The sequence below is a fragment of the Oncorhynchus mykiss genome, chromosome 9, assembly GCF_013265735.2.
Source record: "Oncorhynchus mykiss isolate Arlee chromosome 9, USDA_OmykA_1.1, whole genome shotgun sequence".
Taxonomy (NCBI): Eukaryota; Metazoa; Chordata; class Actinopteri; order Salmoniformes; family Salmonidae; genus Oncorhynchus; species Oncorhynchus mykiss.
The window spans coordinates 73,500,242-73,521,882 of NC_048573.1; the positions used below are offsets into that span (position 1 = coordinate 73,500,242).

Below are 21,641 nucleotides of genomic sequence, written 5' to 3' on the forward strand. Positions count from 1 at the left end.
ACTCAGTAAGACCAGCAGGCTAATGTTCCTATAGACTCAGTAAGAACAGCAGGCTAATGTTCCTATCCACTCAGTAAGACCAGCAGGCTAATGTTCCTATAGACTCAGTAAGACCAGCAGGCTAATGTTCCTATAGACTCAGTAAGACCAGCAGGCTAATGTTCCTATCGACTCAGTAAGACCAGCAGGCTAATGTTCCTATCGACTCAGTAAGGCCAGCAGGCTAATCTTCCTATAGACTCAGTAAGGCCAGCAGGCTAATGTTCCTATCGACTCAGTAAGGCCAGCAGGCTAATGTTCCTATAGACTCAGTAAGGCCAGCTGGCTAATGTTCCTATAGACTCAGTAAGGCCAGCAGGCTAATGTTCCTATAGACCCAGTAAGGCCAGCAGGCTAATGTTCCTATAGACCCAGTAAGACCAGCAGGCTAATGTTCCTATCCACTCGGTAAGACCAGCAGGCTAATGTTCCTATAGACTCAGTAAGACCAGCAGGCTAATGTTCCTATAGACTCAGTAAGACCAGCAGGCTAATGTTCCTATAGACTCAGTAAGGCCAGCAGGCTAATGTTCCTATAGACCCAGTAAGGCCAGCAGGCTAATGTTCCTATAGACTCAGTAAGGCCAGCAGGCTAATGTTCCTATAGACTCAGTAAGGCCAGCAGTCTAATGTTCCTATAGACTCAGTAAGACCAGCAGGCTAATGTTCCTATAGACTCAGTAAGACCAGCAGGCTAATGTTCCTATAGACTCAGTAAGACCAGCAGGCTAATGTTCCTATAGACTCAGTAAGGCCAGCAGGCTAATGTTCCTATAGACTCAGTAAGGCCAGCAGTCTAATGTTCCTATAGACTCAGTAAGACCAGCAGGCTAATGTTCCTATAGACTCAGTAAGACCAGCAGGCTAATGTTCCTATAGACCCAGTAAGGCCAGCAGGCTAATGTTCCTATAGACTCAGTAAGGCCAGCAGGCTAATGTTCCTATAGACTCAGTAAGGCCAGCAGGCTAATGTTCCTATCGACTCAGTAAGGCCAGCAGGCTAATGTTCCTATAGACTCAGTAAGGCCAGCAGGCTAATCTTCCTATAGACTCAGTAAGGCCAGCAGGCTAATGTTCCTATCGACTCAGTAAGGCCAGCAGGCTAATGTTCCTATCGACTCAGTAAGGCCAGCAGGCTAATGTTCCTATAGACTCAGTAAGGCCAGCAGGCTAATGTTCCTATCGACTCAGTAAGGCCAGCAGGCTAATGTTCCTATAGACTCAGTAAGGCCAGCAGGCTAATGTTCCTATAGACTCAGTAAGGCCAGCAGGCTAATGTTCCTATAGACCCAGTAAGGCCAGCAGGCTAATGTTCCTATAGACCCAGTAAGACCAGCAGGCTAATGTTCTTATCCACTCAGTAAGACCAGCAGGCTAATGTTCCTATAGACTCAGTAAGACCAGCAGGCTAATGTTCCTATAGACTCAGTAAGACCAGCAGGCTAATGTTCCTATAGACTCAGTAAGGCCAGCAGGCTAATGTTCCTATAGACCCAGTAAGACCAGCAAGCTAATGTTCCTATCCACTCAGTAAGACCAGCAGGCTAATGTTCCTATAGACTCAGTAAGACCAGCAGGCTAATGTTCCTATAGACTCAGTAAGGCCAGCAGGCTAATGTTCCTATCCACTCAGTAAGACCAGCAGGCTAATGTTCCTATAGACCCAGTAAGACCAGCAGGCTAATGTTCCTATAGACCCAGTAAGGCCAGCAGGCTAATGTTCCTATCCACTCAGTAAGACCAGCAGGCTAATGTTCCTATAGACTCAGTAAGACCAGCAGGCTAATGTTCCTATAGACTCAGTAAGACCAGCAGGCTAATGTTCCTATAGACTCAGTAAGGCCAGCAGGCTAATGTTCCTATAGACCCAGTAAGGCCAGCAGGCTAATGTTCCTATAGACTCAGTAAGACCAGCAGGCTAATGTTACTATAGACTCAGTAAGACCAGCAGGCTAATGTTCCTATAGACTCAGTAAGGCCAGCAGGCTAATGTTCCTATAGACTCAGTAAGGCCAGCAGTCTAATGTTCCTATAGACTCAGTAAGACCAGCAGGCTAATGTTCCTATAGACTCAGTAAGACCAGCAGGCTAATGTTCCTATAGACCCAGTAAGGCCAGCAGGCTAATGTTCCTATAGACTCAGTAAGGCCAGCAGGCTAATGTTCCTATAGACTCAGTAAGGCCAGCAGGCTAATGTTCCTATCGACTCAGTAAGGCCAGCAGGCTAATGTTCCTATCGACTCAGTAAGGCCAGCAGGCTAATCTTCCTATAGACTCAGTAAGGCCAGCAGGCTAATGTTCCTATCGACTCAGTAAGGCCAGCAGGCTAATGTTCCTATCGACTCAGTAAGGCCAGCAGGCTAATCTTCCTATAGACTCAGTAAGGCCAGCAGGCTAATGTTCCTATCGACTCAGTAAGGCCAGCAGGCTAATGTTCCTATAGACTCAGTAAGGCCAGCAGGCTAATGTTCCTATAGACTCAGTAAGGCCAGCAGGCTAATGTTCCTATAGACCCAGTAAGGCCAGCAGGCTAATGTTCCTATAGACCCAGTAAGACCAGCAGGCTAATGTTCCTATCCACTCAGTAAGACCAGCAGGCTAATGTTCCTATAGACTCAGTAAGACCAGCAGGCTAATGTTCCTATAGACTCAGTAAGACCAGCAGGCTAATGTTCCTATAGACTCAGTAAGGCCAGCAGGCTAATGTTCCTATAGACCCAGTAAGACCAGCAAGCTAATGTTCCTATCGACTCAGTAAGACCAGCAGGCTAATGTTCCTATAGACTCAGTAAGACCAGCAGGCTAATGTTCCTATAGACCCAGTAAGGCCAGCAGGCTAATGTTCCTATCCACTCAGTAAGACCAGCAGGCTAATGTTCCTATAGACCCAGTAAGACCAGCAGGCTAATGTTCCTATAGACCCAGTAAGGCCAGCAGGCTAATGTTCCTATCCACTCAGTAAGACCAGCAGGCTAATGTTCCTATAGACTCAGTAAGACCAGCAGGCTAATGTTCCTATAGACTCAGTAAGACCAGCAGGCTAATGTTCCTATAGACTCAGTAAGGCCAGCAGGCTAATGTTCCTATAGACCCAGTAAGGCCAGCAGGCTAATGTTCCTATAGACTCAGTAAGACCAGCAGGCTAATGTTACTATAGACTCAGTAAGACCAGCAGGCTAATGTTCCTATAGACTCAGTAAGACCAGCAGGCTAATGTTCCTATAGACTCAGTAAGACCAGCAGGCTAATGTTCCTATAGACTCAGTAAGACCAGCAGGCTAATGTTCCTATAGACTCAGTAAGACCAGCAGGCTAATGTTCCTATAGACTCAGTAAGACCAGCAGGCTAATGTTCCTATCCACTCCGTAAGACCAGCAGGCTAATGTTCCTATAGACTCAGTAAGGTCAGCAGGCTAATGTTCCTATAGACTCAGTAAGACCAGCAGGCTAATGTTCCTATAGACCCAGTAAGACCAGCAGGCTAATGTTCCTATAGACTCAGTAAGACCAGCAGGCTAATGTTCCTATAGACTCAGTAAGACCAGCAGGCTAATGTTCCTATAGACTCAGTAAGACCAGCAGGCTAATGTTCCTATAGACCCAGTAAGACCAGCAGGCTAATGTTCCTATAGACTCAGTAAGACCAGCAGGCTAATGTTCCTATAGACTCAGTAAGACCAGCAGGCTAATGTTCCTATAGACTCAGTAAGACCAGCAGGCTAATGTTCCTATAGACTCAGTAAGGCCAGCAGGCTAATGTTCCTATAGACCCAGTAAGGCCAGCAGGCTAATGTTCCTATAGACTCAGTAAGACCAGCAGGCTAATGTTACTATAGACTCAGTAAGACCAGCAGGCTAATGTTCCTATAGACTCAGTAAGACCAGCAGGCTAATGTTCCTATAGACTCAGTAAGACCAGCAGGCTAATGTTCCTATAGACTCAGTAAGACCAGCAGGCTAATGTTCCTATAGACTCAGTAAGACCAGCAGGCTAATGTTCCTATAGACTCAGTAAGACCAGCAGGCTAATGTTCCTATCCACTCCGTAAGACCAGCAGGCTAATGTTCCTATAGACTCAGTAAGGTCAGCAGGCTAATGTTCCTATAGACTCAGTAAGACCAGCAGGCTAATGTTCCTATAGACCCAGTAAGACCAGCAGGCTAATGTTCCTATAGACTCAGTAAGACCAGCAGGCTAATGTTCCTATAGACTCAGTAAGACCAGCAGGCTAATGTTCCTATAGACTCAGTAAGACCAGCAGGCTAATGTTCCTATAGACCCAGTAAGACCAGCAGGCTAATGTTCCTATAGACTCAGTAAGACCAGCAGGCTAATGTTCCTATAGACCCAGTAAGACCAGCAGGCTAATGTTCCTATAGACTCAGTAAGACCAGCAGGCTAATGTTCCTATAGACTCAGTAAGACCAGCAGGCTAATGTTCCTATAGACCCAGTAAGGACAGCAGGCTAATGTTCCTATAGACTCAGTAAGGCCAGCAGGCTAATGTTCCTATAGACTCAGTAAGACCAGCAGGCTAATGTTCCTATAGACTCAGTAAGACCAGCAGGCTAATGTTCCTATAGACCCAGTAAGGCCAGCAGGCTAATGTTCCTATAGACCCAGTAAGGCCAGCAGGCTAATGTTCCTATAGACTCAGTAAGACCAGCAGGCTAATGTTCCTATAGACTCAGTAAGACCAGCAGGCTAATGTTCCTATAGACCCAGTAAGGCCAGCAGGCTAATGTTCCTATAGACTCAGTAAGGACAGCAGGCTAATGTTCCTATAGACTCAGTAAGGCCAGCAGGCTAATGTTCCTATAGACCCAGTAAGGCCAGCAGGCTAATGTTCCTATAGACTCAGTAAGGACAGCAGGCTAATGTTCCTATAGACTCAGTAAGGCCAGCAGGCTACTGTTCCTATAGACTCAGTAAGGACAGCAGGCTAATGTTCCTATAGACCCAGTAAGGCCAGCAGGCTAATGTTCCTATAGACCCAGTAAGACCAGCAGGCTAATGTTCCTATAGACTCAGTAAGACCAGCAGGCTAATGTTCCTATAGACCCAGTAAGACCAGCAGGCTAATGTTCCTATAGACTCAGTAAGACCAGCAGGCTAATGTTCCTATAGACTCAGTAAGACCAGCAGGCTAATGTTCCTATAGACTCAGTAAGGACAGCAGGCTAATGTTCCTATAGACCCAGTAAGGCCAGCAGGCTAATGTTCCTATAGACTCAGTAAGACCAGCAGGCTAATGTTCCTATAGACTCAGTAAGACCAGCAGGCTAATGTTCCTATCCACCCAGTAAGACTAGCAGGCTAATGTTCCTATAGACTCAGTAAGACCAGCAGGCTAATGTTCCTATCCACCCAGTAAGACTAGCAGGCTAATGTTCCTATAGACCCAGTAAGGACAGCAGGCTAATGTTCCTATAGACCCAGTAAGGACAGCAGGCTAATGTTCCTATCCACCCAGTAAGACTAGCAGGCTAATGTTCCTATAGACTCAGTAAGACCAGCAGGCTAATGTTCCTATAGACTCAGTAAGGCCAGCAGGCTAATGTTCCTATAGACTCAGTAAGGCCAGCAGGCTAATGTTCCTATAGACTCAGTAAGGCCAGCAGGCTAATGTTCCTATAGACTCAGTAAGGCCAGCAGGCTAATGTTCCTATAGACTCAGTAAGGCCAGCAGGCTAATGTTCCTATAGACTCAGTAAGGCCAGCAGTCTAATGTTCCTATAGACTCAGTAAGGCCAGCAGGCTAATGTTCCTATCCACTCAGTAAGGCCAGCAGGCTAATGTTCCTATAGACTCAGTAAGGCCAGCAGGCTAATGTTCCTATAGACTCAGTAAGGCCAGCAGTCTAATGTTCCTATAGACTCAGTAAGGCCAGCAGGCTAATGTTCCTATAGACTCAGTAAGGCCAGCAGGCTAATGTTCCTATAGACTCAGTAAGGCCAGCAGGCTAATGTTCCTATCCACCCAGTAAGACTAGCAGGCTAATGTTCCTATAGACCCAGTAAGGACAGCAGGCTAATGTTCCTATCGACTCAGTAAGGCCAGCAGGCTAATGTTCCTATCCACCCAGTAAGACTAGCAGGCTAATGTTCCTATAGACTCAGTAAGGCCAGCAGGCTACTGTTCCTATAGACCCAGTAAGGCCAGCAGGCTAATGTTCCTATAGACTCAGTAAGACCAGCAGGCTAATGTTCCTATAGACTCAGTAAGGCCAGCAGGCTAATGTTCCTATAGACCCAGTAAGACCAGCAGGCTAATGTTCCTATAGACCCAGTAAGGCCAGCAGGCTAATGTTCCTATAGACTCAGTAAGGCCAGCAGGCTAATGTTCCTATAGACCCAGTAAGGCCAGCAGGCTAATGTTCCTATAGACTCAGTAAGGCCAGCAGTCTAATGTTCCTATAGACTCAGTAAGACCAGCAGGCTAATGTTCCTATAGACTCAGTAAGACCAGCAGGCTAATGTTCCTATAGACTCAGTAAGACCAGCAGGCTAATGTTCCTATAGACTCAGTAAGGCCAGCAGGCTAATGTTCCTATAGACTCAGTAAGGCCAGCAGTCTAATGTTCCTATAGACTCAGTAAGACCAGCAGGCTAATGTTCCTATAGACTCAGTAAGACCAGCAGGCTAATGTTCCTATAGACCCAGTAAGGCCAGCAGGCTAATGTTCCTATAGACTCAGTAAGGCCAGCAGGCTAATGTTCCTATAGACTCAGTAAGGCCAGCAGGCTAATGTTCCTATCGACTCAGTAAGGCCAGCAGGCTAATGTTCCTATAGACTCAGTAAGGCCAGCAGGCTAATCTTCCTATAGACTCAGTAAGGCCAGCAGGCTAATGTTCCTATCGACTCAGTAAGGCCAGCAGGCTAATGTTCCTATCGACTCAGTAAGGCCAGCAGGCTAATGTTCCTATAGACTCAGTAAGGCCAGCAGGCTAATGTTCCTATCGACTCAGTAAGGCCAGCAGGCTAATGTTCCTATAGACTCAGTAAGGCCAGCAGGCTAATGTTCCTATAGACTCAGTAAGGCCAGCAGGCTAATGTTCCTATAGACCCAGTAAGGCCAGCAGGCTAATGTTCCTATAGACCCAGTAAGACCAGCAGGCTAATGTTCCTATCCACTCAGTAAGACCAGCAGGCTAATGTTCCTATAGACTCAGTAAGACCAGCAGGCTAATGTTCCTATAGACTCAGTAAGACCAGCAGGCTAATGTTCCTATAGACTCAGTAAGGCCAGCAGGCTAATGTTCCTATAGACCCAGTAAGACCAGCAAGCTAATGTTCCTATCCACTCAGTAAGACCAGCAGGCTAATGTTCCTATAGACTCAGTAAGACCAGCAGGCTAATGTTCCTATAGACTCAGTAAGGCCAGCAGGCTAATGTTCCTATCCACTCAGTAAGACCAGCAGGCTAATGTTCCTATAGACCCAGTAAGACCAGCAGGCTAATGTTCCTATAGACCCAGTAAGGCCAGCAGGCTAATGTTCCTATCCACTCAGTAAGACCAGCAGGCTAATGTTCCTATAGACTCAGTAAGACCAGCAGGCTAATGTTCCTATAGACTCAGTAAGACCAGCAGGCTAATGTTCCTATAGACTCAGTAAGGCCAGCAGGCTAATGTTCCTATAGACCCAGTAAGGCCAGCAGGCTAATGTTCCTATAGACTCAGTAAGACCAGCAGGCTAATGTTACTATAGACTCAGTAAGACCAGCAGGCTAATGTTCCTATAGACTCAGTAAGGCCAGCAGGCTAATGTTCCTATAGACTCAGTAAGGCCAGCAGTCTAATGTTCCTATAGACTCAGTAAGACCAGCAGGCTAATGTTCCTATAGACTCAGTAAGACCAGCAGGCTAATGTTCCTATAGACCCAGTAAGGCCAGCAGGCTAATGTTCCTATAGACTCAGTAAGGCCAGCAGGCTAATGTTCCTATAGACTCAGTAAGGCCAGCAGGCTAATGTTCCTATCGACTCAGTAAGGCCAGCAGGCTAATGTTCCTATCGACTCAGTAAGGCCAGCAGGCTAATCTTCCTATAGACTCAGTAAGGCCAGCAGGCTAATGTTCCTATCGACTCAGTAAGGCCAGCAGGCTAATGTTCCTATCGACTCAGTAAGGCCAGCAGGCTAATCTTCCTATAGACTCAGTAAGGCCAGCAGGCTAATGTTCCTATCGACTCAGTAAGGCCAGCAGGCTAATGTTCCTATAGACTCAGTAAGGCCAGCAGGCTAATGTTCCTATAGACTCAGTAAGGCCAGCAGGCTAATGTTCCTATAGACCCAGTAAGGCCAGCAGGCTAATGTTCCTATAGACCCAGTAAGACCAGCAGGCTAATGTTCCTATCCACTCAGTAAGACCAGCAGGCTAATGTTCCTATAGACTCAGTAAGACCAGCAGGCTAATGTTCCTATAGACTCAGTAAGACCAGCAGGCTAATGTTCCTATAGACTCAGTAAGGCCAGCAGGCTAATGTTCCTATAGACCCAGTAAGACCAGCAAGCTAATGTTCCTATCGACTCAGTAAGACCAGCAGGCTAATGTCCCTATAGACTCAGTAAGACCAGCAGGCTAATGTTCCTATAGACCCAGTAAGGCCAGCAGGCTAATGTTCCTATCCACTCAGTAAGACCAGCAGGCTAATGTTCCTATAGACCCAGTAAGACCAGCAGGCTAATGTTCCTATAGACCCAGTAAGGCCAGCAGGCTAATGTTCCTATCCACTCAGTAAGACCAGCAGGCTAATGTTCCTATAGACTCAGTAAGACCAGCAGGCTAATGTTCCTATAGACTCAGTAAGACCAGCAGGCTAATGTTCCTATAGACTCAGTAAGGCCAGCAGGCTAATGTTCCTATAGACCCAGTAAGGCCAGCAGGCTAATGTTCCTATAGACTCAGTAAGACCAGCAGGCTAATGTTCCTATAGACTCAGTAAGGCCAGCAGGCTAATGTTCCTATAGACTCAGTAAGGCCAGCAGGCTAATGTTCCTATAGACTCAGTAAGGCCAGCAGGCTAATGTTCCTATAGACTCAGTAAGGCCAGCAGGCTAATGTTCCTATAGACTCAGTAAGGCCAGCAGGCTAATGTTCCTATAGACTCAGTAAGGCCAGCAGTCTAATGTTCCTATAGACTCAGTAAGGCCAGCAGGCTAATGTTCCTATCCACTCAGTAAGGCCAGCAGGCTAATGTTCCTATAGACTCAGTAAGGCCAGCAGGCTAATGTTCCTATAGACTCAGTAAGGCCAGCAGTCTAATGTTCCTATAGACTCAGTAAGGCCAGCAGGCTAATGTTCCTATAGACTCAGTAAGGCCAGCAGGCTAATGTTCCTATAGACTCAGTAAGGCCAGCAGGCTAATGTTCCTATCCACCCAGTAAGACTAGCAGGCTAATGTTCCTATAGACCCAGTAAGGACAGCAGGCTAATGTTCCTATCGACTCAGTAAGGCCAGCAGGCTAATGTTCCTATCCACCCAGTAAGACTAGCAGGCTAATGTTCCTATAGACTCAGTAAGGCCAGCAGGCTACTGTTCCTATAGACCCAGTAAGGCCAGCAGGCTAATGTTCCTATAGACTCAGTAAGACCAGCAGGCTAATGTTCCTATAGACTCAGTAAGGCCAGCAGGCTAATGTTCCTATAGACCCAGTAAGACCAGCAGGCTAATGTTCCTATAGACCCAGTAAGGCCAGCAGGCTAATGTTCCTATAGACTCAGTAAGGCCAGCAGGCTAATGTTCCTATAGACCCAGTAAGGCCAGCAGGCTAATGTTCCTATAGACTCAGTAAGGCCAGCAGGCTAATGTTCCTATAGACTCAGTAAGACCAGCAGGCTAATGTTCCTATAGACTCAGTAAGGCCAGCAGTCTAATGTTCCTATAGACTCAGTAAGGCCAGCAGGCTAATGTTCCTATAGACTCAGTAAGGCCAGCAGGCTAATGTTCCTATAGACTCAGTAAGACCAGCAGGCTAATGTTCCTATAGACTCAGTAAGACCAGCAGGCTAATGTTCCTATAGACTCAGTAAGACCAGCAGGCTAATGTTCCTATAGACCCAGTAAGGCCAGCAGGCTAATGTTCCTATAGACCCAGTAAGGCCAGCAGGCTAATGTTCCTATAGACCCAGTAAGGACAGCAGGCTAATGTTCCTATCCACCCAGTAAGACTAGCAGGCTAATGTTCCTATAGACTCAGTAAGACCAGCAGGCTAATGTTCCTATAGACTCAGTAAGGCCAGCAGGCTAATGTTCCTATAGACTCAGTAAGGCCAGCAGGCTAATGTTCCTATAGACTAAGTAAGGCCAGCAGGCTAATGTTCCTATAGACTCAGTAAGGCCAGCAGGCTAATGTTCCTATAGACTCAGTAAGGCCAGCAGGCTAATGTTCCTATAGACTCAGTAAGGCCAGCAGTCTAATGTTCCTATAGACTCAGTAAGGCCAGCAGGCTAATGTTCCTATAGACTCAGTAAGGCCAGCAGGCTAATGTTCCTATAGACTCAGTAAGGCCAGCAGGCTAATGTTCCTATAGACTCAGTAAGGCCAGCAGGCTAATGTTCCTATCGACTCAGTAAGGCCAGCAGGCTAATGTTCCTATCCACCCAGTAAGACTAGCAGGCTAATGTTCCTATAGACTCAGTAAGGCCAGCAGGCTACTGTTCCTATAGACCCAGTAAGGCCAGCAGGCTAATGTTCCTATAGACTCAGTAAGACCAGCAGGCTAATGTTCCTATAGACTCAGTAAGGCCAGCAGGCTAATGTTCCTATAGACCCAGTAAGACCAGCAGGCTAATGTTCCTATAGACCCAGTAAGGCCAGCAGGCTAATGTTCCTATAGACTCAGTAAGGCCAGCAGGCTAATGTTCCTATAGACCCAGTAAGGCCAGCAGGCTAATGTTCCTATAGACTCAGTAAGGCCAGCAGGCTAATGTTCCTATAGACTCAGTAAGACCAGCAGGCTAATGTTCCTATAGACTCAGTAAGGCCAGCAGTCTAATGTTCCTATAGACTCAGTAAGGCCAGCAGGCTAATGTTCCTATAGACTCAGTAAGGCCAGCAGGCTAATGTTCCTATAGACTCAGTAAGACCAGCAGGCTAATGTTCCTATAGACTCAGTAAGACCAGCAGGCTAATGTTCCTATAGACTCAGTAAGACCAGCAGGCTAATGTTCCTATAGACCCAGTAAGGCCAGCAGGCTAATGTTCCTATAGACCCAGTAAGGCCAGCAGGCTAATGTTCCTATAGACCCAGTAAGGCCAGCAGGCTAATGTTCCTATAGACCCAGTAAGGCCAGCAGGCTAATGTTCCTATAGACTCAGTAAGGCCAGCAGGCTAATGTTCCTATAGACTCAGTAAGGCCAGCAGGCTAATGTTCCTATCGACTCAGTAAGGCCAGCAGGCTAATGTTCCTATCCACCCAGTAAGACTAGCAGGCTAATGTTCCTATAGACTCAGTAAGACCAGCAGGCTAATGTTCCTATAGACTCAGTAAGGCCAGCAGGCTAATGTTCCTATAGACTCAGTAAGGCCAGCAGGCTAATGTTCCTATAGACTCAGTAAGGCCAGCAGGCTAATGTTCCTATAGACTCAGTAAGGCCAGCAGGCTAATGTTCCTATAGACTCAGTAAGGCCAGCAGGCTAATGTTCCTATAGACTCAGTAAGGCCAGCAGTCTAATGTTCCTATAGACTCAGTAAGGCCAGCAGGCTAATGTTCCTATCCACTCAGTAAGGCCAGCAGGCTAATGTTCCTATAGACTCAGTAAGGCCAGCAGGCTAATGTTCCTATAGACTCAGTAAGGCCAGCAGTCTAATGTTCCTATAGACTCAGTAAGGCCAGCAGGCTAATGTTCCTATAGACTCAGTAAGGCCAGCAGGCTAATGTTCCTATAGACTCAGTAAGGCCAGCAGGCTAATGTTCCTATCCACCCAGTAAGACTAGCAGGCTAATGTTCCTATAGACCCAGTAAGGACAGCAGGCTAATGTTCCTATCGACTCAGTAAGGCCAGCAGGCTAATGTTCCTATCCACCCAGTAAGACTAGCAGGCTAATGTTCCTATAGACTCAGTAAGGCCAGCAGGCTACTGTTCCTATAGACCCAGTAAGGCCAGCAGGCTAATGTTCCTATAGACTCAGTAAGACCAGCAGGCTAATGTTCCTATAGACTCAGTAAGGCCAGCAGGCTAATGTTCCTATAGACCCAGTAAGACCAGCAGGCTAATGTTCCTATAGACCCAGTAAGGCCAGCAGGCTAATGTTCCTATAGACTCAGTAAGGCCAGCAGGCTAATGTTCCTATAGACCCAGTAAGGCCAGCAGGCTAATGTTCCTATAGACTCAGTAAGGCCAGCAGGCTAATGTTCCTATAGACTCAGTAAGACCAGCAGGCTAATGTTCCTATAGACTCAGTAAGGCCAGCAGTCTAATGTTCCTATAGACTCAGTAAGGCCAGCAGGCTAATGTTCCTATAGACTCAGTAAGGCCAGCAGGCTAATGTTCCTATAGACTCAGTAAGACCAGCAGGCTAATGTTCCTATAGACTCAGTAAGACCAGCAGGCTAATGTTCCTATAGACTCAGTAAGACCAGCAGGCTAATGTTCCTATAGACCCAGTAAGGCCAGCAGGCTAATGTTCCTATAGACCCAGTAAGGCCAGCAGGCTAATGTTCCTATAGACTCAGTAAGGCCAGCAGTCTAATGTTCCTATAGACTCAGTAAGACCAGCAGGCTAATGTTCCTATAGACTCAGTAAGACCAGCAGTCTAATGTTCCTATAGACTCAGTAAGGCCAGCAGGCTAATGTTCCTATAGACTCAGTAAGACCAGCAGGCTAATGTTCCTATAGACTCAGTAAGGCCAGCAGGCTAATGTTCCTATAGACCCAGTAAGACCAGCAGGCTAATGTTCCTATCGACTCAGTAAGGCCAGCAGGCTAATGTTCCTATCCACCCAGTAAGACTAGCAGGCTAATGTTCCTATAGACTCAGTAAGGCCAGCAGGCTACTGTTCCTATAGACCCAGTAAGGCCAGCAGGCTAATGTTCCTATAGACTCAGTAAGACCAGCAGGCTAATGTTCCTATAGACTCAGTAAGGCCAGCAGGCTAATGTTCCTATAGACCCAGTAAGACCAGCAGGCTAATGTTCCTATAGACCCAGTAAGGCCAGCAGGCTAATGTTCCTATAGACTCAGTAAGGCCAGCAGGCTAATGTTCCTATAGACCCAGTAAGGCCAGCAGGCTAATGTTCCTATAGACTCAGTAAGGCCAGCAGGCTAATGTTCCTATAGACTCAGTAAGACCAGCAGGCTAATGTTCCTATAGACTCAGTAAGGCCAGCAGTCTAATGTTCCTATAGACTCAGTAAGGCCAGCAGGCTAATGTTCCTATAGACTCAGTAAGGCCAGCAGGCTAATGTTCCTATAGACTCAGTAAGACCAGCAGGCTAATGTTCCTATAGACTCAGTAAGACCAGCAGGCTAATGTTCCTATAGACTCAGTAAGACCAGCAGGCTAATGTTCCTATAGACCCAGTAAGGCCAGCAGGCTAATGTTCCTATAGACCCAGTAAGGCCAGCAGGCTAATGTTCCTATAGACTCAGTAAGGCCAGCAGTCTAATGTTCCTATAGACTCAGTAAGACCAGCAGGCTAATGTTCCTATAGACTCAGTAAGACCAGCAGTCTAATGTTCCTATAGACTCAGTAAGGCCAGCAGGCTAATGTTCCTATAGACTCAGTAAGACCAGCAGTCTAATGTTCCTATAGACTCAGTAAGACCAGCAGGCTAATGTTCCTATAGACTCAGTAAGACCAGCAGGCTAATGTTCCTATAGACTCAGTAAGGCCAGCAGGCTAATGTTCCTATAGACTCAGTAAGACCAGCAGGCTAATGTTCCTATAGACCCAGTAAGACCAGCAGGCTAATGTTCCTATCCACTCAGTAAGACCAGCAGGCTAATGTTCCTATAGACCCAGTAAGACCAGCAGGCTAATGTTCCTATAGACTCAGTAAGACCAGCAGGCTAATGTTCCTATAGACTCAGTAAGGCCAGCAGGCTAATGTTCCTATCGACTCAGTAAGACCAGCAGGCTAATGTTCCTATAGACTCAGTAAGGCCAGCAGGCTAATGTTCCTATAGACTCAGTAAGACCAGCAGGCTAATGTTCCTATAGACCCAGTAAGGCCAGCAGTCTAATGTTCCTATAGACTCAGTAAGGCCAGCAGGCTAATGTTCCTATAGACTCAGTAAGACCAGCAGGCTAATGTTCCTATCCACTCAGTAAGACCAGCAGGCTAATGTTCCTATAGACTCAGTAAGGCCAGCAGGCTAATGTTCCTATAGACTCAGTAAGACCAGCAGGCTAATGTTCCTATAGACTCAGTAAGGCCAGCAGGCTAATGTTCCTATCGACTCAGTAAGACCAGCAGGCTAATGTTCCTATAGACTCAGTAAGGACAGCAGGCTAATGTTCCTATAGACTCAGTAAGACCAGCAGGCTAATGTTCCTATAGACTCAGTAAGGTCAGCAGGCTAATGTTCCTATAGACTCAGTAAGGCCAGCAGGCTAATGTTCCTATAGACCCAGTAAGGCCAGCAGGCTAATGTTCCTATAGACCCAGTAAGACCAGCAGGCTAATGTTCCTATAGACCCAGTAAGGACAGCAGGCTAATGTTCCTATAGACTCAGTAAGGCCAGCAGTCTAATGTTCCTATAGACTCAGTAAGGCCAGCAGGCTAATGTTCCTATAGACTCAGTAAGGCCAGCAGGCTAATGTTCCTATAGACTCAGTAAGGCCAGCAGGCTAATGTTCCTATAGACCCAGTAAGACCAGCAGGCTAATGTTCCTATAGACTCAGTAAGACCAGCAGGCTAATGTTCCTATAGACTCAGTAAGACCAGCAGGCTAATGTTCCTATAGACTCAGTAAGACCAGCAGGCTAATGTTCCTATAGACTCAGTAAGACCAGCAGGCTAATGTTCCTATAGACTCAGTAAGACCAGCAGGCTAATGTTCCTATAGACTCAGTAAGACCAGCAGGCTAATGTTCCTATAGACTCAGTAAGACCAGCAGGCTAATGTTCCTATAGACCCAGTAAGGACAGCAGGCTAATGTTCCTATAGACCCAGTAAGGACAGCAGGCTAATGTTCCTATAGACCCAGTAAGGCCAGCAGGCTAATGTTCCTATAGACTCAGTAAGGACAGCAGGCTAATGTTCCTATAGACTCAGTAAGACCAGCAGGCTAATGTTCCTATAGACTCAGTAAGGCCAGCAGGCTAATGTTCCTATAGACTCAGTAAGGCCAGCAGGCTAATGTTCCTATAGACTCAGTAAGGCCAGCAGGCTAATGTTCCTATAGACTCAGTAAGGCCAGCAGGCTAATGTTCCTATAGACTCAGTAAGGCCAGCAGGCTAATGTTCCTATAGACTCAGTAAGACCAGCAGGCTAATGTTCCTATAGACTCAGTAAGGCCAGCAGTCTAATGTTCCTATAGACTCAGTAAGGCCAGCAGGCTAATGTTCCTATAGACCCAGTAAGACCAGCAGGCTAATGTTCCTATAGACCCAGTAAGGACAGCAGGCTAATGTTCCTATAGACTCAGTAAGGCCAGCAGTCTAATGTTCCTATAGACTCAGTAAGACCAGCAGGCTAATGTTCCTATAGACCCAGTAAGACCAGCAGGCTAATGTTCCTATAGACCCAGTAAGACCAGCAGGCTAATGTTCCTATAGACTCAGTAAGGCCAGCAGGCTAATGTTCCTATAGACTCAGTAAGACCAGCAGGCTAATGTTCCTATAGACTCAGTAAGACCAGCAGGCTAATGTTCCTATAGACTCAGTAAGACCAGCAGGCTAATGTTCCTATAGACTCAGTAAGACCAGCAGGCTAATGTTCCTATAGACTCAGTAAGGCCAGCAGGCTAATGTTCCTATAGACTCAGTAAGACCAGCAGGCTAATGTTCCTATAGACCCAGTAAGGCCAGCAGGCTAATGTTCCTATAGACTCAGTAAGACCAGCAGGCTAATGTTCCTATAGACTCAGTAAGACCAGCAGGCTAATGTTCCTATAGACTCAGTAAGACCAGCAGGCTAATGTTCCTATAGACCCAGTAAGACCAGCAGGCTAATGTTCCTATAGACCCAGTAAGACCAGCAGGCTAATGTTCCTATAGACTCAGTAAGGACAGCAGGCTAATGTTCCTATAGACCCAGTAAGGACAGCAGGCTAATGTTCCTATAGACTCAGTAAGGCCAGCAGGCTAATGTTCCTATAGACTCAGTAAGGACAGCAGGCTAATGTTCCTATAGACCCAGTAAGGACAGCAGGCTAATGTTCCTATAGACTCAGTAAGGCCAGCAGGCTAATGTTCCTATAGACTCAGTAAGGACAGCAGGCTAATGTTCCTATAGACTCAGTAAGGACAGCAGGCTAGTCTTTTTATTTTTTTTGTTTTGTTTTGTATTTAAATGCCAATTTAAACGTGTACATGACACTGCAACAACATTTCCCCATGGGGACAATAAAGTTTTTTGTATTTGAACTGTGTCCCGTGTAAACCCTAGTGTTTAGACCCTAGAAAAGCCTTGATGACGTTGGACATGTGGAGGGCCCTCACCTCCTTGGAGTCGTGCAGCATAGACAGCATGTCATTGACAGCGGCCACGTCATCCTCTGCCATCTGCAGGAGATTCTCCACCTCCTTGTTCTTCACATTCAGCTCATCCACGTGTTGCTGCAGACAGAAACAACATGAAGAGAGAATATTGTGAATAGAGTTAAATAGGTATAAAAAAAAAAACTGTCTGTGTCAGATTGTGATGAACTCTCATTCTGCTTTCCTGTGTGTGTGTGTGTGTGTGTGTGTGTGTGTGTGTGTGTGTCTTTCTGTGTGTGTGTGTCTTTCTGTGTGTGTGTGTGTGTGTGTTCACTGCATGCAGTGCATGTGTTTCAATGTGTGTGTGTGTGTGACTTTCAGTGTGTGTGTGTGTGTGTGTGTGTGTGTGTGTGTGTGTGTGTGTCTTTCAGTGTGTGTGTGTGTCTTTCAGTGTGTGTGTGTGTGTGTGTGTGTGTGTGTGTTCACTGCATGCAGTGTATGTGTGTGTCTTTCAGTGTGTGTGTGTGTGTGTGTGTCTTTCAGTGTGTGTGTGTGTCTTTCAGTGTGTGTGTGTGTGTGTGTGTGTGACTTTCAGTGTGTGTGTGTGTGTGTGTATGTGTGTTTCAGTGTGTGTGTGTACACTGGGAAAGTGAGGATCTAACATGGATAGAAAAACACGTGTGTGTGTGTGTGTGTGTGTGTGTGTGTATGTGTGTGTGTGTATGACTACATCTCTGTCTGTGTTACCTGGCAGTCCTCCAGCCTCTTCTCATTAACAGCGTTCGTATCGGAGGCGACGGCCGTGTTGTTAACTGCCTGGTTCAGAGCGTCCCTCAGGTCCATCAGTTGGTCATGGAACTTCCCCAGACTCTCCCTGATGTCCTTCACCAAGCCCTCGTTGTCCACCACACGACTCACCAGCTGGTCTTTCACCTTCTCCAGCACTACAGAGAGACAGGAAATGAAAAAGACACCTTTAGTTTTACCATTAGAAGGTCTCCTCCTTAAGGTCCTGAATGCAAAGCACTACAGCAATACGTCTCGTATGGACAGATGTGTGACTAAAAGGCTTCGTGTGGTCAATCCGACGTCTGAAGTGGTCGTACGGTATTTACTACGACGCAGCCTCCGCAGACGTCAGGACTTTCATACTTCTTGAGCTTAGCGGAGTAGAGCAGAGCAGAGCAATTGTGAAGGAAGTTGTCATGGAAGTAAGTTTGAGTTTATACAGGACGTCCTGCCACCCCCCCCCCCCCCCCCACCTACTGTCAACCAAATCAATCATAAGGCTTTCAGAAACATAGCACTTCCTGGTTATGGATAGGTACACTCAAAATGGCCACCTGCCCACCCATCAGAGATCATTGACTTGAATAGAGATTACACTTCCTGGTTATGGATAGGTGCACTCAAAATGGCCACCTGCCTACCCATCAGAGATCATTGACTTGAATATAGATTCCCGCTCTAGTAATTCTATTTCTAAGAGCATGACTGACGTTTCTCAGCCTCGGACAGCTCTCTGTCGGCTATCTTCTTCTGGCCGACACAGCTCCTGAATCTCATCTCTCTCAGCATGGCCTCCACCTGCTGTATCTTCTCAGAGAGGTCTTCCTCCTCCTGCTCCACTTCTGTCTCATTCAGAACCGTACGTTTTACCTGCAGCATGACGTCTGGATAGGCAGTGAGTAAGAATGAGAGAGTGAGAGAGAGAGCGAGAGAGGAGAGAGAGAGAGGAGAGAGAGACAGAGAGAGGAGAGAGAGACAGAGAGAGAGAGAGAGAGAGAGAGAGAGAGAGAGAGAGAGAGAGAGAGAGAGAGAGAAAGACAACATCTATATTTTAGACACAGAGTGTACAAAACATTAGGAACACCTTCCTACTACTGAGTTGCACCCCCTTATGCCATCGGAAAAGCATAAATTCGTTGGGGCATGGAATACAAGGTGTCAAAAGCGTTCCACAGGAATGCTGGCCCATGTTGACTCCAATCCAATGCTTCCCACAGCTGTGCCAAGTTGGCTGGATGTCCTCTGGGTGGTGGACCATTCTTGATACACACGTGAAACTGTCGAGTGTGAAAAACTCAGCAGCGTTGCAATTCTTCACACAAACCAGTGCACCTGGCGCCTACTACCATACCCCGTACAAAGGCACTTCATTATTTAGTCTTGCCCATTCACCCTCTGAATGGCACTCATACACAATCCATGTCTCAAGGCTTAAAAATCCTTCTTTAACCACCTGTCTCCTCCCCTTTCATCTACACTGATTTGAAGTGGATTTAACAAGTGACATTAATAAGGGATCATAGCGTTCACCTGGATTCACCTGGTCAGTCTATGTCACTCAGTTTTTGTTGTATGGTCTATATATATATAGTGTGATTCAGACCAGTATGGTTCTCCTGCAGCATTAGGTCTGTATATATAGTGTGATTCAGACCAGTATGGTTCTCCTGCAGCATTAGGTCTGTATATATAGTGTGATTCAGACCAGTATGGTTCTCCTGCAGCATTAGGTCTGTATATATAGTGTGATTCAGACCAGTATGGTTCTCCTGCAGCATTAGGTCTGTATAGTCTATGCGTGAGAGTCACAGGGCTCCATAATAACAGGTTCAGTGGGTGGCTCCAGCCCACGAGGGTCACGCTATAGAAATAAATGATGAAGTGATTTCAGTGTTTCACTCAGAAGTGTACTAGACTACTAAAACGGTATGATTCAATAAATAAACGGTTTATTCTAACACTCTTCAAGCAGGAATGCATGATTCCAGATATTTTGATGATTGTCTTGAATTTGGGGTTTGACTACTAGGTAATTGTTTTTTTTATCAAAATAGGATTGTTTCATTTTGCTGATATTTGTTGTTCAAATGACATTTATTTGTCTACATATTTTTGGGCAGCAATATCACATACGCTAATTCATTTGGGACAGTGTAATTGATATATAGACCTATGCCTATTCATTAAATGGCTGACCTGAGGGCCCTTTGTTCAATCTTGGGGTGGCAGGGTAGCCTAGTGGTTAAGAGCGTTGGACTAGTAACCGGAAGGTTGCAAGTTCAAACCCCCGAGCTGACAAGGTACAAATCTGTCGTTCTGCCCCTGAACAAGGCAGTTCCACTGTTCCTAGGCCGTCATTGAATATAAGAATTTGTTCTTAACTGACTTTCCTAGTTAAATAAAGGTAAAATTAAATTTTAAATACAATTCAGACCAGAATGCTGGGACCCGTTTCTCTTCAGCAGTAACAACAGGGGTGTAAATGTTTTGGATTGTCTGGCGCTAAACCGAAGTCGGCTAGGCGAACTGAACGAGTGTGAATCCCTCTTGTTAACCAATCACTAACGAAGGGGCGTAGATTTGGGCTATCGACTTCGGTTTGACGCGGGAAAAAAATATTGTTTCCACGAACAGCCGGGAAAAAAAAAGTTTGCCGAATGAACAAAAAAACATAACGAAAATGTTGTCCTAAAATTTATGCCACAAACTGTTCAGGATGGAAAACACATGAATGCCTTTACCTCCTCATTCAACTACAAAAATATGGTCTTAGGAGATCTTAGGAGATCTTAGGTGATCTTAGGTGATCTTAGAAGATCTTAGGAGATCTTTGGTGATCTTTGGTGATCTTAGGAGATCTTAGGTGATTTTAGGTGGTCTTAGGTGATTTTAGGTGGTCTTAGGAGATATTTTGTGATCTTAGGTGATCTTAGGTGATCTTAGAAGATCTTAGGAGATCTTTGGTGATCTTTGGTGATCTTAGGAGATCTTAGGTGATTTTAGGTGGTCTTAGGTGATTTTAGGTGGTCTTAGGAGATATTTTGTGATCTTAGGTGATCTTAGGTGATCTTAGAAGATCTTAGGAGATCTTTGGTGATCTTTGGTGATCTTAGGAGATCTTAGGTGATTTTAGGTGGTCTTAGGTGATCTTACAAGATCTTAGGAAATCTTTGGTGATCTTTGGTGATCTTAGGAGATCTTAGGTGATTTTAGGTGGTCTTAGGTGATTTTAGGAGATCTTAGGAGATCAAACGGGGTTAAGTGCCCTTTGCTCAAGGGCACAAGGACAGATTTTTCACTTAGGTGGGCTTGGGTATTAGGACGACTAGCTGGTGAGCTCCTTACACACTTACCTTTCACCTTGCCCATGATGCTCTTGATGTGTGAGAGCAGGTCCCGGGCTCTCTGATGCGTGTCAGTGCCGCTGTCCTCCAGAGTGTTTGCTTTGTCTGCTGTCGCCACCACCTGGCCGGAGGACGACATTACATCAACTCAACATACTGTTGGATGTTACAGTCAACATTAGTGCCTAATTTATACTGGTTGGATACACTACTGTGTGAATTACTGAACACTAGTTTTGGAGTAGTTGACTGTAACAAATAAGGAATTAATACGTTATAGAAAATAAAATTAATGCATATGTTTTAAAAGAGAGAGACGGGTAGAGAGAGAGAGAACGAGAGAGAGAGAGAACGAGAGAGAGAGAGAGAACGGGAGAACAAGAGAGAGAACGAGAGAGAGAGAGAGAGAACGAGAGAGAGAACGAGAGAGAGAGAACGAGAGAGAGAACGAGAGAGAGAGAGAGACAGAGAGAGAGACAGAGACAAAGAGAGAGAGAACGAGAGAGAGAGAGAGACAGAGCGAGAGAGAGACAGAGAGAGAGCGAGAGAGCGAGAACGAGAGAGGGAGACAGAGAGAGAACGGGAGAACAAGAGAGAGAACGAGAGAGAGAGAGGAGAGAGAGAACGAGAGAGTAAACAGAGAATAAAGTTACTGCGATAAATGGTCATCACCTTCCCCTCCAGGTCATTGATGTCTGAATTGATGTTGATGAACTCTCCCTCCAACATGTCCAGTCTATTACTGCTCTCATCCAGAGTATCGCTGTAGTTCTCTATGGCATTCTGGGTAACAGAGGTACTTTCGGTGAGTACAATGCCGAAAAGGAGTTAGAAGAAGTAGAAATAGGGGTGTTGCTTTGTGAAGAG

General features: G+C 45.9%; 1 protein-coding gene across 2 annotated transcripts in view; it reads right to left on the reverse strand.

Moving 5' to 3' along the window:
- Nucleotides 1-21,641, reverse strand: part of LOC110516471 (laminin subunit alpha-5) — a 252,929-nt gene that overhangs the window by 48,371 nt on the left and 182,917 nt on the right. For both annotated transcript variants that reach the window (XM_036988972.1, XM_036988971.1), the window contains 5 exons: nucleotides 21,447-21,557; nucleotides 20,784-20,895; nucleotides 18,141-18,314; nucleotides 17,389-17,585; nucleotides 16,663-16,779 (listed from right to left, as the gene is read on the reverse strand). In XM_036988972.1, coding sequence (XP_036844867.1) covers nucleotides 16,663-16,779; nucleotides 17,389-17,585; nucleotides 18,141-18,314; nucleotides 20,784-20,895; nucleotides 21,447-21,557 — 711 coding nt within the window. The remainder of the gene's footprint in view (nucleotides 1-16,662; nucleotides 16,780-17,388; nucleotides 17,586-18,140; nucleotides 18,315-20,783; nucleotides 20,896-21,446; nucleotides 21,558-21,641) is intronic.